This window comes from Oratosquilla oratoria, chromosome 6, assembly GCF_046742065.1.
Source record: "Oratosquilla oratoria isolate Oo_2021 chromosome 6, ASM4674206v1, whole genome shotgun sequence".
Lineage (NCBI taxonomy): Eukaryota > Metazoa > Arthropoda > Malacostraca > Stomatopoda > Squillidae > Oratosquilla > Oratosquilla oratoria.
The window spans coordinates 13,107,373-13,122,227 of record NC_134782.1 but is presented as its reverse complement, the minus strand read 5'-3'; the positions used below and the strand labels follow the sequence as shown (position 1 = coordinate 13,122,227).

Below are 14,855 nucleotides of genomic sequence, written 5' to 3'. Positions count from 1 at the left end.
CATGGCCTTTGACCCAAGCAATGTATTTACTTTCTAGCTTTCTTGGTTTAGGTGTGGTGACCACATCAACATTACACACAGTATTATTGTCTGGGACCGATCAGACTGTCATTGATTTTCTTCATGTCCTCTTCCATGTAGTGAGATTCTACTCTCTAATTCTAAGCAAATTTAAAGTTTTTTTTTCATGATTTTCTATTGGTAGATTGTCTGATTAAAATCTCAACTCCTTTTTTACAGTTGTTTTTATAGGGTAATGATAAGGTAGTTACATTGGTCAGTTTTTAATATAATTATTAAATAGAAAAAGAAAATGGTCATGTACAGAAACTCAAAACCTCACAAGCAGAGGGCTGATCAGATTTCACACTACTTCCTCAAAACATTGGGCTGTATTTTCTATATATTTTTCAATTTCATTTTCAGTTCATGAAAAAATGGCACCAAGGTTTTCATGTACATATATACACAACTTTTCATATAATACACAATCCTGCTTGCCCAAAAATACCTTAACCCCAGCGATAGTGTGCATATGCTCTGTTGGCTTCACACTGACGATGAAGATCCTGTTTTTTCTTAACCACTCGTCCCTGTGGAGAATGAAATGGCATGTTTAGAAAACTGGGCTGGAGTAAATTAAAAATCAAACTACTTTTGTTTTGTCACAGGAAAAAATTGGAATTGGATATGGGTGGAATGGATGGGAGTAGGTACATGCCTTGACATGGCTACCTCCCTTTATAAGGGAGAGATAGCTCATAGTATATAGATAGACTTTTATTTCGTCAGAAGGCATTCCAAGAAAATATGGTGCATAGAGAAAAGAGACAGATCTATCTGTATACAGGGCCCTCACATGGAGTGGGTTGCCTATGCCCTGGGGCACATTTGGGGGGTTGACAAAATCTAATGTAAAAAATGTCAAAGGAGCCCTGAATTACCAAGATATATGAATTTTGTGTTAGGACCAACAGAATATGAAATATTTTTCCTGTATCCTTTCTGCAATAAGGACATTAACATTTTTAAAATCTGTTTAATTATTTTGCAAACCAATATTTATAACAGGCAGTAAGGAATGGTGAAGACTGAAAAACAAGGTGAGAAGAGCTAGGGTGGAAAATAGATGGCAGATAGGGCTGATGAAAGAATATTGGGAAGGTTTGGATGCATGGAAAGAATGAGTGAAGAAAGATTGATAGAGAGGTGTGGAAGGCAGAGGTGGATGGAGTGAACTTGAGGAGATGCCCAAGGATGAGATGGATTGATGGGATGAAAGGGGCTTTGAGCAAGGACAGGAGAAGGCAGGAGATAGGAATGAGTGGAGAATAGCTGTGTATAGATGATACTGTGATGCATGGAAAAGGGGGGAGTAGAAAGTGCTTATGCGTGAATGATATTTTGACACAACCCCAAAGGACTTTTCCCCATCTTCTATTTTCTGCATGAGGGGGGTTGACAATTAAGTGAAGTTGCCTAGTTGTGGACGTACTGTGTCATAATGTATCCTTCTGACCCAGGACAGAGGGCGGGAGACAGGGATGACCATCCACGAGGAGCTAAGATAAGAGGGAGGAAAGGGTGGTGGATGGGAGTGAAATGAGTGGAAGTGGGTCCAAGCTTTCTGATTTGGTTACTTCCCATATATCAGGGAAAAACCCCTTGGTATATAGATAGGTACAGTGAGAATGGAGGGAAATTAGATTGGCTGTCATGGACTGATTTACTGGTCTCTCTACCCTTTTGGACAATCTTGTTCAGCCATGAAACTTCATCTTATGTTTCATGTATTGGTCTAATTAGTCAAGTATATTTATTTCTAAGTTGTGTAGAGATGATAGAAGAGTTTTGACATGGTATAGTGTCATTGTTGTTTGAGGAGGTTACTGTATCCTGCCTATAAAAGATTTCTCTACCATTAGGGAAATAGTGATTGTGGACTGGCTGGTAAGGTTATTTAATGTTTGTCTATAAGAGGGTAGAGTGCCAGAGGAGTGCCTGTATAATTCCACTTTACAAGGAAAAAAGAGGACAAGTGTGAGTAGTACTTTCAGAGGGATCAGTTTGTTAAGTGTAGTTGGGAAGGCTTATGGGAGGGTTTTGATTGAGAGGATTAGGAGAGGAACAGAGGGAGTAATTGGTGAGGAACAGTGTGGGTTTAGGACAAGTAGGGGTTGTGTGGATCAGATTTTTGTGGTAAGACAGATGTGTGAGAAAACTTTAGGAAAAGGTAAGGATGTTTTTTGGCCCTTTATGGATTTGGAAAAGGCTTATGACATGGTGGACAGGCAGGTACTGTGGAAGGTATTGCATATATATGAGATAGGAAAGCTGTTATGAACAGTCGAGTTTTTACGAGAGTAGTAGAGCCTGAGTTAGAATCAGAAATGGAGAGAGGGAGTGGTTTGAGGTAAAGATGGGACTTTGCCAGGGATGTGTTATGTCACCTTGGCTGTTCAATTTATACATACATGGGATGGTGCAAGAGGTAAATGCAAGGGCAATGGGTTGGGGATTTGAGACTGTTAAAGGAAATGAAGAAAAGTGGGAGATATGTCAGTTCTTGTTTGCTGGTGACACTGCACTTGTGGCAGGATCAGAAGAAGGATTGAGGATGTTAGTGGCAGAGTTTGGGAGGATATGAAAAAAGTTGAAGATAAATATGGGTAAAAGTAAGGTGAGATGTACAAGGGGAGAAAGTGGTAGCAGACTGGGAGTATTATGGGAGAGAGACTGGAGGAAGTGGATAGTTTTAGATACTTTGGTGCAAATGTGGCAGGAAAGGGAGGAGTGGAGGTCGAATGTAGATTGTGAGAAGCAAGTAAATGCCTTGGGGGATTAAAAAGTGTAATGAGAAATAGACATCTGGGAATGAATGCCAAGAGGAGATTGTATGAAGAAGTGATTGTGATGACAGCAATGTATGAGGCAGAAACATGGAATATAAGGGAGGAGTTTCAATGCATTTGAGATGAGGTGCCTGAGAAGTATGGTAGGGGTTACTAGACTGGACAGTGTGAGAAACAAGGAGGTGAGGAGGAGAATGGGGGTGGAAAGGGAGGTAGGAGATAGAATTGATAAAAGAGTATTGGGATGGTTTGGACATATGGAAAGAATGAGAGAAGAAAGATTTGTAAAAGAGGTGTGGAAGGCAGAGGTAGGAGTGAACATGAGGGGGCAACGAAGGATGAGATGGATGGGGTAAAAGGGGCATTGGGAAAGAGGGGAATGTCTGTTGAGGAAGGATGGGAGAAGACAGATGATAGGAGTGAATGGAGAATGGTTGTGTATGGATAATGCTGTGATGCATGAAAAGGAGTGGGTAGGGGATGGGGGGTGAGGGAGTATGTGTGAAAAAATAATTTGACATGCTTGTGCAATTCTTGCTTCTCTCAAAAGTTTCACTAAAATGTCATTTCACTCAACCATTTTGAAGATAATGCCCAAATTATCAGGACAGCAACTCTAACAATATATCTTCCTCTTTGGTTTGTTACATAACCTATCTTAACCATGTCAAATGCACAAACCTCATTTCGTGCAGCATCCAAAATTTCTCTAGCAAGTTTTTCTGGGAGGTGCACCTTGCGCTCCTTGTCTCTGCCAGCCTCTACTAACCACCGCATAGCTACAAAGTAAGATCTCTTCTCAGTGATGGGCATTGGAACCTGCAAGAAATAAAATACATATAAGAGAGGAAGGAAAAAAATAATAAAATGGTGGCAGCATCTAGGAGGATATGTGATTGGAGAGAGCTATAAATAAATAAAAGCAAAAGTAAGGTTATATGAGGCACAGGAGGTTGGCAGTGGATTGGAGGAGAGTTTAAACTGGTGATTCTCAAACCGTGTGCCATGTTGCTTTTCCCAAAGTGTACCATGTAATTTTTATGGATAGGTATGTGTACTTAAATTTATTATTATCACTATTATCAGTATTATTATTACTGTCTTCCTGCATTGTTTCTGATCTGGGGCAGTGGATGAAATGCAGGGATGATCCAAGAAAAGAGGGAGGGAAGGGTCATGAATGGGAGTGGAGTCTGTGGGGATGACATGGGTATGAGTGGATTTGTGCTTTTGACTTTGGCTACCTTCCTTGTAAGGGGAAAAGTCCTTGATATATTATTACATGCGCATGCATGTAATAATATATGGGACACGGCTCGGTGGCGCAGTTGGTAGAGTCCTCGACTCCCACTATGGCAGTCTGGGTTCGAATCCTGCCCAGGACTGAAATAATTTCAGTATCACTGCGCTTCGAGTCGTTACTCCAACTCTTGTGGGTGGGGAGTTGAGGGTGTGTGTGTGTGTAAGGTCACAGCATTACCCATAGATTGGTCATACGAGCTCTGAGCTCTTCCAGGAGGGAAATAGCTGTCGATCATGAGTTGAGCACATGATCCAAAGACCAAGGTAGACATATTTGTACTGATATTATGCCATAGGTGTATTTCTGTGTCATTAGTGTACCACTAAGCAATAATGTTTGAGAACCCCTGGTTTAAATCATAAATATTGGAAGAAATGAAGAGTATTTTGGGTCACATGTAGCAGGGAATAGAGGTGAATTATAGTAAGGGGTTTGGTGGATTTGTCATAAAGTTTCACACCTAATAAAATTAAATTTAACCTCTTCAATATGAATCAAATTCTTGTGTGCACCATCAGATGCCTGATGTACAATGATGCATCACAATACTCGTGTTGTAAAAAATAAAGTCACTGCTGATTTACTTGTCCTCCTTCACTCTGAGTAATAATAAACACAAAATGTGATCAAACCAGTTCACAGAAATCAGGGTCACTCAGCTACAACTACAAAATAAATATAATCAGGATGCCAACGCCAGCATTCTTGCATACCCACTCGAGCCTCGTGACACCTATGTAGGCGTCATCATATGGAAGAGGTTAATGAGGATGCACAATTTCATGAAATGACCTTTACCTGATATGTCATCCCACCACGCTTGATTCCCGAAAGCTGCAACACTGGACGGCAATTTTCAACGGCAGTGTGGAACAGTTTTACTGGGTCACATTCAACAGTGTTACGCTCTTCTGGAGAAAGCCTATTCTTTTGCTGAACTTGGATTCTCTTAATATTTTCAAATGTCTGAAACCATATAAATGAGACTGAAGAAATATATAGCACACAGTGAAATATAATTTTACTTAGCTTGAAATTTGATCTATCTTTTATTTTACAATTTTTAATCAACTTTACCTTATCCAGAAAGTGTAATAAAATAACAAAATTCTCATAATTAACCTGAGATCCCATTGAAGCTTGCTGAGCTTTGAGGAATCCCTACTCTATAGTTAAATCATAATTTAATCCAACCTTAAAATCGTGACTCTCCCATGCAATTTTAGGCACTTCGTTTATACTTCATTATCTATTTATTTCATAATGCCTATACTAATAACAGGAAAGACAATATAAGTACTTACCCTTTCTAACAGCTCTCTTGCCAAAGCTTTCTGGCCACATTTCATAATGTAATTTGTAAACTTCCTGTAAGGTTACCAAAAAAAAATTCAAATTGCATTTTTAATTTCATATTTCTCCTAAGATGGACATTAACAAAGCAGTAATTTTTTTTCTCTATGTACTCAGACAACCCTCACCGCAAAAAAAAAAAAAACTATATATATATATATATATATATATATATATAATAAAGTTAGTTAATCCTTTAGGAACTCTTTCTTGGGCATTTCAATGAACTAGAGCCACAAATCATTCACCTATTTCAAGAGTTTCAAATCTGTACTCATAAAGGAATGATGAAGATTTTGTCTATCTATATGCCACATCTCCACATCCACAGATGTGGAGGGAGTGAACATGAGGGGACGTCCTAGGATGAGATGAATGGATGGGGTGAAGGGGGCTTTGGGGAAGAGGGGAATGTCTGTTGAGGAAGGGCAGGAGAGGACAGAAGACGGGTGAATGGAGAATGGTTGTATATGGATGATGATGTGATGCATGAGGTGGAATGGGGGGGTGAGGTAGTATGTGTGAGCAAAATTTGATGCAGCCCGAAGGGATTTCTCCCTGTCTTCTCCTTTTATGCATGGGGGGACTGAGAGGGGGGGGGGTCGCCGATTTAATGAAGCGGCCTTGCTGTGAATGTGCTGTGCCTTGCGACACTGCCTCTGACCCAGGGCAGTGGACAAGGTGCAGGGATGACCCGTCATCCAGGAGGTGCTAAGATAAGAGGGAGGGTGAAAGGGAGTGGAATGTATTTAGGGATGGAATGGGTGGGAATGGTTTTATGCCTTCTTCTTTTTGGCTACCTCCCTTGTAAGGGGAAAAAAGCCTTGGTATATGTATGTATCTACATTCCAAGGGCTTCCCCCTTACCAGGAAGGTAACCAAACTCAAAAGGCATATACCCACTCCCATCCATTTCATTCCCACCCACCCACCATCCTTTCCTCCCTCTCATCTTAGCTCCTCATGGATGAAGGTTCATCCCTGTATCCCACCCACTGCCCTGGGTCAGAGGCAATGCAACAAGATATAGCACATCCACAGCAAGGCCACATCGCTTAATTGGGGACTTCCCCTCTCAGTCTATTCATGCAGAAAAATAGAAGTCAAGAAACTTTTGTACAACTGCTATTCCTCCTTTAAGCTGTCCCCTTGAACCTACTCTTCATCACTACAGTGGCTTTACCTTTTCCTTTACTGGTCCTGCTGTGGTGGTGGAAGAAGAATGCCACCATTCTATCCCATGCATATCATACCAAGTGAATCAATGGGACAGAATGAGGAAACATTTCAACCAGAACCATGGTAACTGAATCACTGAATAAACATAGATGATAACAAAAGGGAGGAAATCGGTAGTATGTTTGTAAGAGGGAAGATGGATGTGTTAGTCTTGAATGGAGCTCATCTTAAAACAAAAGCTAATTCTGAGTGTGAGTGAGGTAAGTAGGATGTCAAGGGTGGTGAGGGAGGGAAGCAGTGGCACTGATGGTAATTGATGAAATGTTCTATTTCCACATTCTTGATAAATTTAAAATTAAAAACTTTAACCCATGTGTGGACGATGTAGGGAAAAGAATCTAACAAGTAAACAGATGACCCAGCTTTAAACAAACCACTAACCAATTATGGAAAAACTGACACAAAAATTGCAATCCTTTACACATTCTAGAAAATCTTACTATACAAAGCAAATCACATATCAAATATAAGTTCAAAATTAATCAACAAATAACTTTTCAAACACTAATTTCTCACCTGACCCTGACATCATGAAACACCGAGGTGGTCTGGTCTGCAAGTGCTGGTTTGATGGGTGTGAACTGCAGTTCTTGTAAACTGCCAGCCTTCTTCAATTCCTCTAAGGTGTCTTTATTAACAATGGGTTCCTTATGGTGAGGAGGATATATGGAGTATTTTTTTAATTGGAGTATGCTGAAAAATATTGTAAATATCCAATGATCATTCAAAATTTGTATCATCAAGGTTTGTATGCATAACAACTCAAGCAAGTCATCTTAATATGGTTAAATGGTTGCAGCACACTAGGCTAGCATTCTACTTTGAGTAGAAATTACTTCAGTTACAATATTCTAGGCTTCCGTAAGAACATTTCAACAATAAGTCTAATATTCATATACGTTTAACTTTTTTTAGTTCGTCATTCAGGTTCTCACTATATGACACAAGTAATCCGACATCTGGAAATTTAGGGGCAAAAAAAAATCATAACCAAAGTCGTTTCTACTCAAAGTACCAAAATCAAATAGCATACTAGTGAGAAATGCCTAGAGTGCCACCACCTTAATAATCTATTTATATACAAAGGGTCTCTTTCTCCTTATAAGTGAGGTAGCCAGCCAAGGCATACACCCACTCCCATCTACCTTTCTTAGAAGAAATAGAATGATCATTATTTAAAACACTGTATTTCCCCATTCTTTCTTCACATCCATTTCTCTATTATTAGTTCTGCCAAGAACCCCCTGCTGCCTCTGATCCCTGGAACCCCAAATAAGGGGTCACAAAATGCACTGGATCAAACACAGGGGGGTACCACAAAATATCAAATTTTTCCAAACTGGCATACAACACATACCCCATGCCAGATAATTTGCCCTCTGCAGGGGGATTGCCAGACCCCTAGAAAAAAAAAAAAAAAGAGTCCAAAAATAAGGGCTAGGTTAAACATTGAAGATACTGCATGAAACCAAATTTGAATTAACATTCAAATCATTTGATATCTAATAAGCAATGCCAGACAAATTTCATGCTGCACTGGCCCTGCAGACACTCCCCTATGTAAGAACCTTTTTCTAACAATAGTATAGATTGAGTTAGATTACACTTTAAAAGAAACACGAAAAAGTAATATCAAATGACCATGGACATGACACGCAATTCAGTTTGGCCCTCGCCAGACTCATGGTCTACTGCATAGGGGTCACCAGACCCCCTGAAAAGGATTCCAAAATAAGGGTTAGATTAAACATTAAGGATACCACATGAAACCAAGTTTGAAAGAACAGCAGTCACACTTTACTAAATATCTAATAAGCATAATGGGACAAATATTCTGCTGCACTCTCCGACAGACACCTGCAAAATAAGACCCTTTTTTCTAGCAATGGTTAGATTGAGCTAGGTTATACCTTAAAAGTACCACCAAAAAGTAACACAAAATAAACAGCTGCTGGATTAATTTTGGATGACAAGTGCCCAGCAGTGGGACCAAAGTCTCCGCTCATGGATTTCTGGAAATATGATTCATACTCCTCCATATGTTGTTGGAGTAGGGCACTGTTCTCAAGGAATTGTTCCTGAATTTTGTGGTCTTGAGAGGTTGATGAGGACTTCATTCAGGGAATTCTTCCTCTCCTGGCCAAAACTTGACATGAAGCTCTCATACATTTTTCTCTCCATTACAAGGGCCAGAATGTCATAGATCCTCACACAGTGATTATACAACCACTCCTCGTTTAACGACGACAATTGGGACCAGCGCGCCGTCGTTAACCGAATTGGTCGTTAAGCAAAAGTGTATACATATACGTACAATGTCCAGCAATACATGTATCTTTATTTTCATGTATTTCCCTTTTTTATACAGTACATTAAAGCTTTATTTACTGTTTATTTACGGTGGTTAGGTTCCTGAAATTACCATATATGACCAAATCCGCATATGCTGACATTCCATATTGAATACCAGGGTATTTTTTAGTTTCGACCATGGGCGCAATATAGCAATAGAAAATTAATTATAAATTTTGTAAATTAAAATGTATCAACGTAATATGCAATTTTGTGGGCGGAAATGAAAGTAAAAAATACCATGCTACAAGAAAATATGCTAATGAACGAAGTCGGTAGCATAGGATTGGGACGCCATCTTGTCGCCTACCAACGTCTCTCACGACGACGACAACGAGGACGAGCCGGATGACATTTAATTTGCAGGTAATGATTTATCAAACACAGGTCAGGTTAGTTTAGTTTAGGTTAGACGAATTCATCATCCTTTTATTTCTTCGACATCAGCATCTATCATAACAAACATGGTGTACCATTCGTCCGACATGACTTCGTTGCTTACAAAATTTGTTTTAGCACCTCTTTTTTTTATTTCCGCTCACAAAATTGCATATTACTTTGATACATTATAATTTACAAAATTAATAATTAATTTTCTATTGCTATATTGCGCCCATGGTCGAAACTAAAAATTTACCACTACCAGTATATACTGTACCCCAGGTAGTTTTTGCAGCTTGCAGGATGGTAATGTAGACCTAAGCTTCAGAACACTTTACCTCACAGCTAATATCCACCGTACAAGTTCAATTATAACATCATACAAATTTGCCTCAGCCAACTTAATTATCGTACACGTCGTAACTTCGGGAGATTTACGTTAAACGAAACGTCGTAACTCCGCGTCGTCGCTAACCGAGTAAGTCGTTAAACGAGGAGTACCTGTAGTACTTTCCATGTATGACTCCCATGAGTGATCCTTTGGCAAGTACCCTACTTTCTGTTAAAAGGTGTTGTGCATCACTTTCATTCAGTAATGTTCAATGCCACCAAAGAATGCAGGTTCCAAATGAAAGTTGCCGAGCTACATCCTAGATTGGTACACAAGCCCGCAATGCAAGATGACCTTTTTCAAGAGGTTGAACATAAGGAAGACAAGTGGACAAGCTTAGAAACAAGCATGTAACTGTTGAGCTTGATGAGAAGGGGGATGATTCAAATACCGAAAATAGTTGGAAAGCTGATTCAGACAGTGAGATGGAGATATAACTCTGTGTCAAAAGGCTTCTTTTAGAGATCTAGTGACCACTATGCAGTAGACCATGAGTCTGGAAAGGGTCAAACTGAATTATGGATCATGTTCGTGTTCATTTTATCTCACGTTTTGGTGGTACTTTTAAAGTATAATCTAGCTTAATCTAACCATTGCTAGAAGAAAGGGTCTTATTTAGCAGGTGTCTGACAGGGCCAATGCAACAGGAAGTTTACCTGGCATCCCTTAATAGATATTAAATAGTGAATGTTCATTCAAATTTGGTTTCATGCGGTATCTTCAATGTTTAACCTAGCCCTTATTTTTTTTTTTTTTTTCTAGGGGTCTGGCAACCTCCCTGCAGAGGTATGTGTGGTATACCAGTTTGGGAAAATTCTTATATTTTGTGGTACCCCCATCCAGCACATTTTTTGACCCCCTTATTTAGGGTTCCTGGGATCAGAAGCAACAGAACGTTCCTAGCGGACATTGACATCTGCATATGCTTGATCACATAGTGTATGGTCCTGAACCCAGATATCACTACTTTGTTCATTTGACCAAAATCCCCCGGGCTGCTGATCCAAAGGAAATTAACTCCCAATAACTCAAATCTATTCCTGGGATTATGACGATATCGCAGTCATTTCCTGGTTTGTCGAACATTTAATCCATAAAAACTATGAGTAGAGGTTAATAAGCACATCAGAACATAAGTCTTCCTTTAGTATTTCACAAAGGGAAGCTAGGAATATGGCTTTGCAACTTCCTGACAGACCGTACCCAAACAGTCGCAGTCGATGGCTTGAAGTCCACCAAAACCAAGGTAGTAAGCGGAGTACCACAAGGCTCTGTCCTCAGCCCCCTCCTATTCCTAATTCATATGAACAACATAAATAGAAGAGTGGACTCAACCTTCCTGTCTTTTGCCGATGATACCTACATCAGTCGTGCAGTGCTGGAAAGTGAAGATGTATACCATCTACAAGATGACCTCGATATGGTTTATGCTTGGGCTAATGATTGCAATATGCAGTTCAATGAAGAAAAGTTTGAGGTCATGAGATATGGCACCAACCAAGGCATTAAAGACAACACCGAACTGCACACGGAAAGGGGAATGAAAGTCACACCCAAAGCCCATGTAAAATGTCTAGGTGACGCCAGTTTCCAGCACCACATCATGCAGACCGTGAAAAGAGCACGGGGGATGGCCAGCTGGGTACTGAGGGCTTTCTCCTCGAGAGAGGTACAGGTAATGCTTACCCTTAGGAAGGCGCTTATTCAACCGATCCTGGACTACCGTAGCCAACTCTGGTCATCACATAACTTATGTGGTGACCAGAGTTGGCTACGGTAGTCCAGGATGTCTCCTTGTTTATGTCATAAGCAAGGAGACATCCAGAAGCTTGAGGCTGTCCAAAGGAATTACACCAGGCACATCAGAGGGATGAAGGATCTCAATTATTGGGATTGCTTGGAAGCACTGGGACTCTACTCCCAACAAAGGAGGAAAGGTATAGGGCCATCTATACATGGAAAATCCTGGAGGGGCTTGTTATTGACCCCATGCCCTCAACAATCAAGCCGTATTACAGCATAAGGTATGGACACAAGTGTGAGAGACAAACGTTCCCACCAAGAGCCTAAGTCACGAGGGTCCAAAAATATTTAATGCTCTCCCAAAGGAAGTGAGAGAGAGAACCAAATGCTCGGTGAACTGCTTCAAGCATGTACTGGACAGGTTTCTATGGAAGGTCACGGTGCCAGAGAGCCCCCAGTGCCCTTCACTCACAATGGACCCCGTTTGTTCAACTGCCTCCCCAGAGATCTCCAGGACCAGACAGATACTAGCCCGGAGACCTTCAAGAGAAAGCTGGACAAATGGCTAGATGGGTTACCAGACCATCCACTGATACCAGGCTATCCCTACAGCCACCACAACACCCTGCCAGAAGCAATACAGAACCAAGGACATCTTGGAACGTGCGGAAGCCGACTTCAGCCGTGTCATTAACAGGCAAAATTACCGAAAGTAAGTACACCGCCATCAGTAGATTGTCATCAAATACAATAACAGACCAACTGGCCCTTGTGAGGAGGGACAGCAGGACTGGCAGTAGCGGTAGATCACTACGGCTGTGAGGACCGACCTCGGAACTTCTCTAAGTAAGTAAACCAAGTAAATACTTTAATACTGAGCATATTATGATATTGCTGTTGATATGGCGGCAGTTTGAAAATCACAATCCCACTTCTGGCAATACATATCTTACCTTGAAATAACCTCCCACAAAGCCTTTGATTTAGGAAATGACGTTTATATTGTCTTCTTAACTGACCAAAAAATATACGATATAGTCCCATGTTCAATTATTATGCACGTATGTAACATTTAACCCTCATCGGGTTGTGGGACTCGGCCTGGGCCCTGATAAATTCTACATGTGGCTGCAGTGCGAGCTGTCTATTTTTATAAAACTTTGAATATTATAAGTAAATATGGTCCTTAAATACCTCACACGCTGAGTTTCATTGAATGAACACGGAGAACGGGAAAATTGTTGCAAAACTTTCAGTAGACCCATCCCCCTCCGAACTCCCTCCATGTTGACATACACTGCTATTTACACATTGGTTCAGATCTCACTCACTTGGGAATTTGCGATTCTGCATATAACCAAATATTATAAAGTTGTCAAAGTTTATAATTTTATTATATTATAAAATACATTATGATTCTAAAAACTACACATTATATTGTAACTAATGAAAAAATGGACATTAAGTGTTCTCAAACTTAGCAACCATACTAATTCTTATATATATTCAATTACATTTTATGAATTACTATAATATTTTACTCATGTTAGATATTAAAGATTATTTACAAATGTGTATCATGAATATTCCTGATTATCACTTATGGTTACAATCTTATAAACCCCATGATAATTATGGGATTAAGGTATTGCATCATCTATTGCAGTTCCCTATACACCATAGTAGTATTAAATACGCTATAAATAGGTAGACACGGAGTATGCGAAAGCATTCATACATATGATGGTTTAATACGTCCGCGTATTACTATACGCTGCATGTAGGCCAGTCCACGGCACTGGAGCAATACAGTTGAAGTGTAGAGATCCCTGTTACACTTCTATGGGGATTTCTGAAAAGGAAGCTTTTAGGATCCTTGGGCTTCCTCTCGGTAAGTGTATCTTCTGTACAGAAGTATAGCTGATGAGATGTTTGCATTCAAAACACACCGGTATCTAGTGTGAAGGGGAAAGGTGGTGCCTCGAAACTGAATCTCTGTGTGATATTAGGAAAACATCACAGCTCATGAACTAAACATCGTCAGGTCAGTCAGATGGAGAAAATAAAGAAGATTTATTTTTCCCTTCACATGAATATTGCATTAAGCTGCAGAGAATGTTATTGGAATGTCAAAATGAAGGTGACAAGTCCGGGAAATGTTTGTGAAAATTGGTACAGAAGTGAAATTTCGTCATTATCGCTTCATGGTTTTCATGAAGCCTTGTGGAGCCAGTGTGGCGGTGGCCACCTGTATAGTGCGCGGAATAGTACTATTGTCTTCCAAAGACTTGATTGTAGTCAACATCAGGCAGTGTCATGGGTCTAGGACAGCAGGAAGAAACATTAATCTCTGTGTACAAATAGCAAGCCATAAGAACTACTCTTGATTGCATCCCCAACATGGTATACATTAAAAAATATATATAAGGTGTGATTAGTAACAAAGCTAAAACAAACATCAACTCACATAAGGCAAAATCCTCATCATAGGCTGACAGGCACATGACAATTGTATGCAGTCTGTCAATCCATTGCCCCAGCAGGTAACTCTTAGGAGATCCACAGCTGGCTCCTAGGAAGTTGCAAAACCCACTAGAATGGTCTACAAGTCACTCAAGGAAGTGATATTGTGTTGTCAGGGTAAGCCAGATTAGGGTGGCACCTGTTCATCTGTTCCTGCATCAGAACCAAATGTGGTAGATGCAATTCTCATAAAATTAGTTTCATTTTATTGTAATAATGACATCAACATATTGATTTGGTTAGCACTTGACTTTCTGGTGGCAGGCCATGGCCCATGTGTTTGTTGACATATGAGGTTTGAATATTAGAGATCTTCATTTAAGGTATTTAAACACCATGATCACCATACAGTGCCAGAAGGTTAATATTAGCCTTTTTGCTACCCAAGTGGAGTGTGAATGGGGTTCAAAAATAATAGAATGCAACTAAAGAAATAGGAGAGACAGTGTTGGGTGGAAGCATCCAGACAGTGCCTGTCACAAGTCTATTCAGCATGGCAACATTTTTGATGATGGAACAGAGCTTAAATTATATCAAGGCTGGCTTAATGCTAATGTGTTCATGCAGTTATTGAAATAAGATGTGACTTATTTTACAACAGTACTAATGTGTACAGTGTATTGAAAACAGTCTTAATTTCAGTTTTTTTTTTTTTTTTTTATAGAAGTGCACACCTATGCAGTATAGTATTAGAATAATATTCATTTTGTAAATTATA

At 39.9% G+C, this 14,855-nt stretch overlaps 2 protein-coding genes across 4 annotated transcripts in view; one reads left to right on the top strand and one right to left on the bottom strand.

Moving 5' to 3' along the window:
• Positions 1-268: 268 nt before the first annotated feature.
• On the bottom strand, positions 269-12,945 carry mRpS7 (mitochondrial ribosomal protein S7). The gene is made up of 6 exons (XM_076186437.1): positions 12,809-12,945; positions 7,264-7,440; positions 5,460-5,523; positions 4,954-5,121; positions 3,534-3,671; positions 269-593 (listed from the first exon to the last, which is right to left on the bottom strand). Exons 1-6 carry the CDS (start codon positions 12,898-12,900, stop codon positions 513-515), a joined length of 720 nt encoding a protein of 239 aa, XP_076042552.1. The 5' UTR covers positions 12,901-12,945; the 3' UTR covers positions 269-512.
• Positions 12,946-13,290: 345 nt separating this feature from the next.
• LOC143026293 (uncharacterized) overlaps positions 13,291-14,855 on the top strand; it is a 78,525-nt gene continuing 76,960 nt past the window's right edge. For 2 of the 3 annotated variants that reach the window (XM_076186428.1, XM_076186427.1), the window contains exon 1: positions 13,292-13,505. In XM_076186428.1, coding sequence (XP_076042543.1) covers positions 13,457-13,505 — 49 coding nt within the window. In that variant the 5' untranslated portion in view covers positions 13,292-13,456. Of the gene's footprint in view, positions 13,506-14,855 lie in introns of all 3 variants that reach the window. The other variant, XM_076186429.1, reaches the window with a different exon arrangement.

Bases quoted from the DNA above. Each gene is read 5' to 3' on its own strand.
- mRpS7 (XM_076186437.1), bottom strand. From the start codon at position 12,900: ATGGAGGGAGTTCGGAGGGGGATGGGTCTACTGAAAGTTTTGCAACAA. The intron at 5,524-7,263 runs GTGAGAAATTAG...GTAACCTTACAG, and splicing joins TTTCATGATGTCAGGGTCAG to GAAGTTTACAAATTACATTA. The intron at 5,122-5,459 runs GTAAGTACTTAT...ATATGGTTTCAG, and splicing joins CAAGAGAGCTGTTAGAAAGG to ACATTTGAAAATATTAAGAG.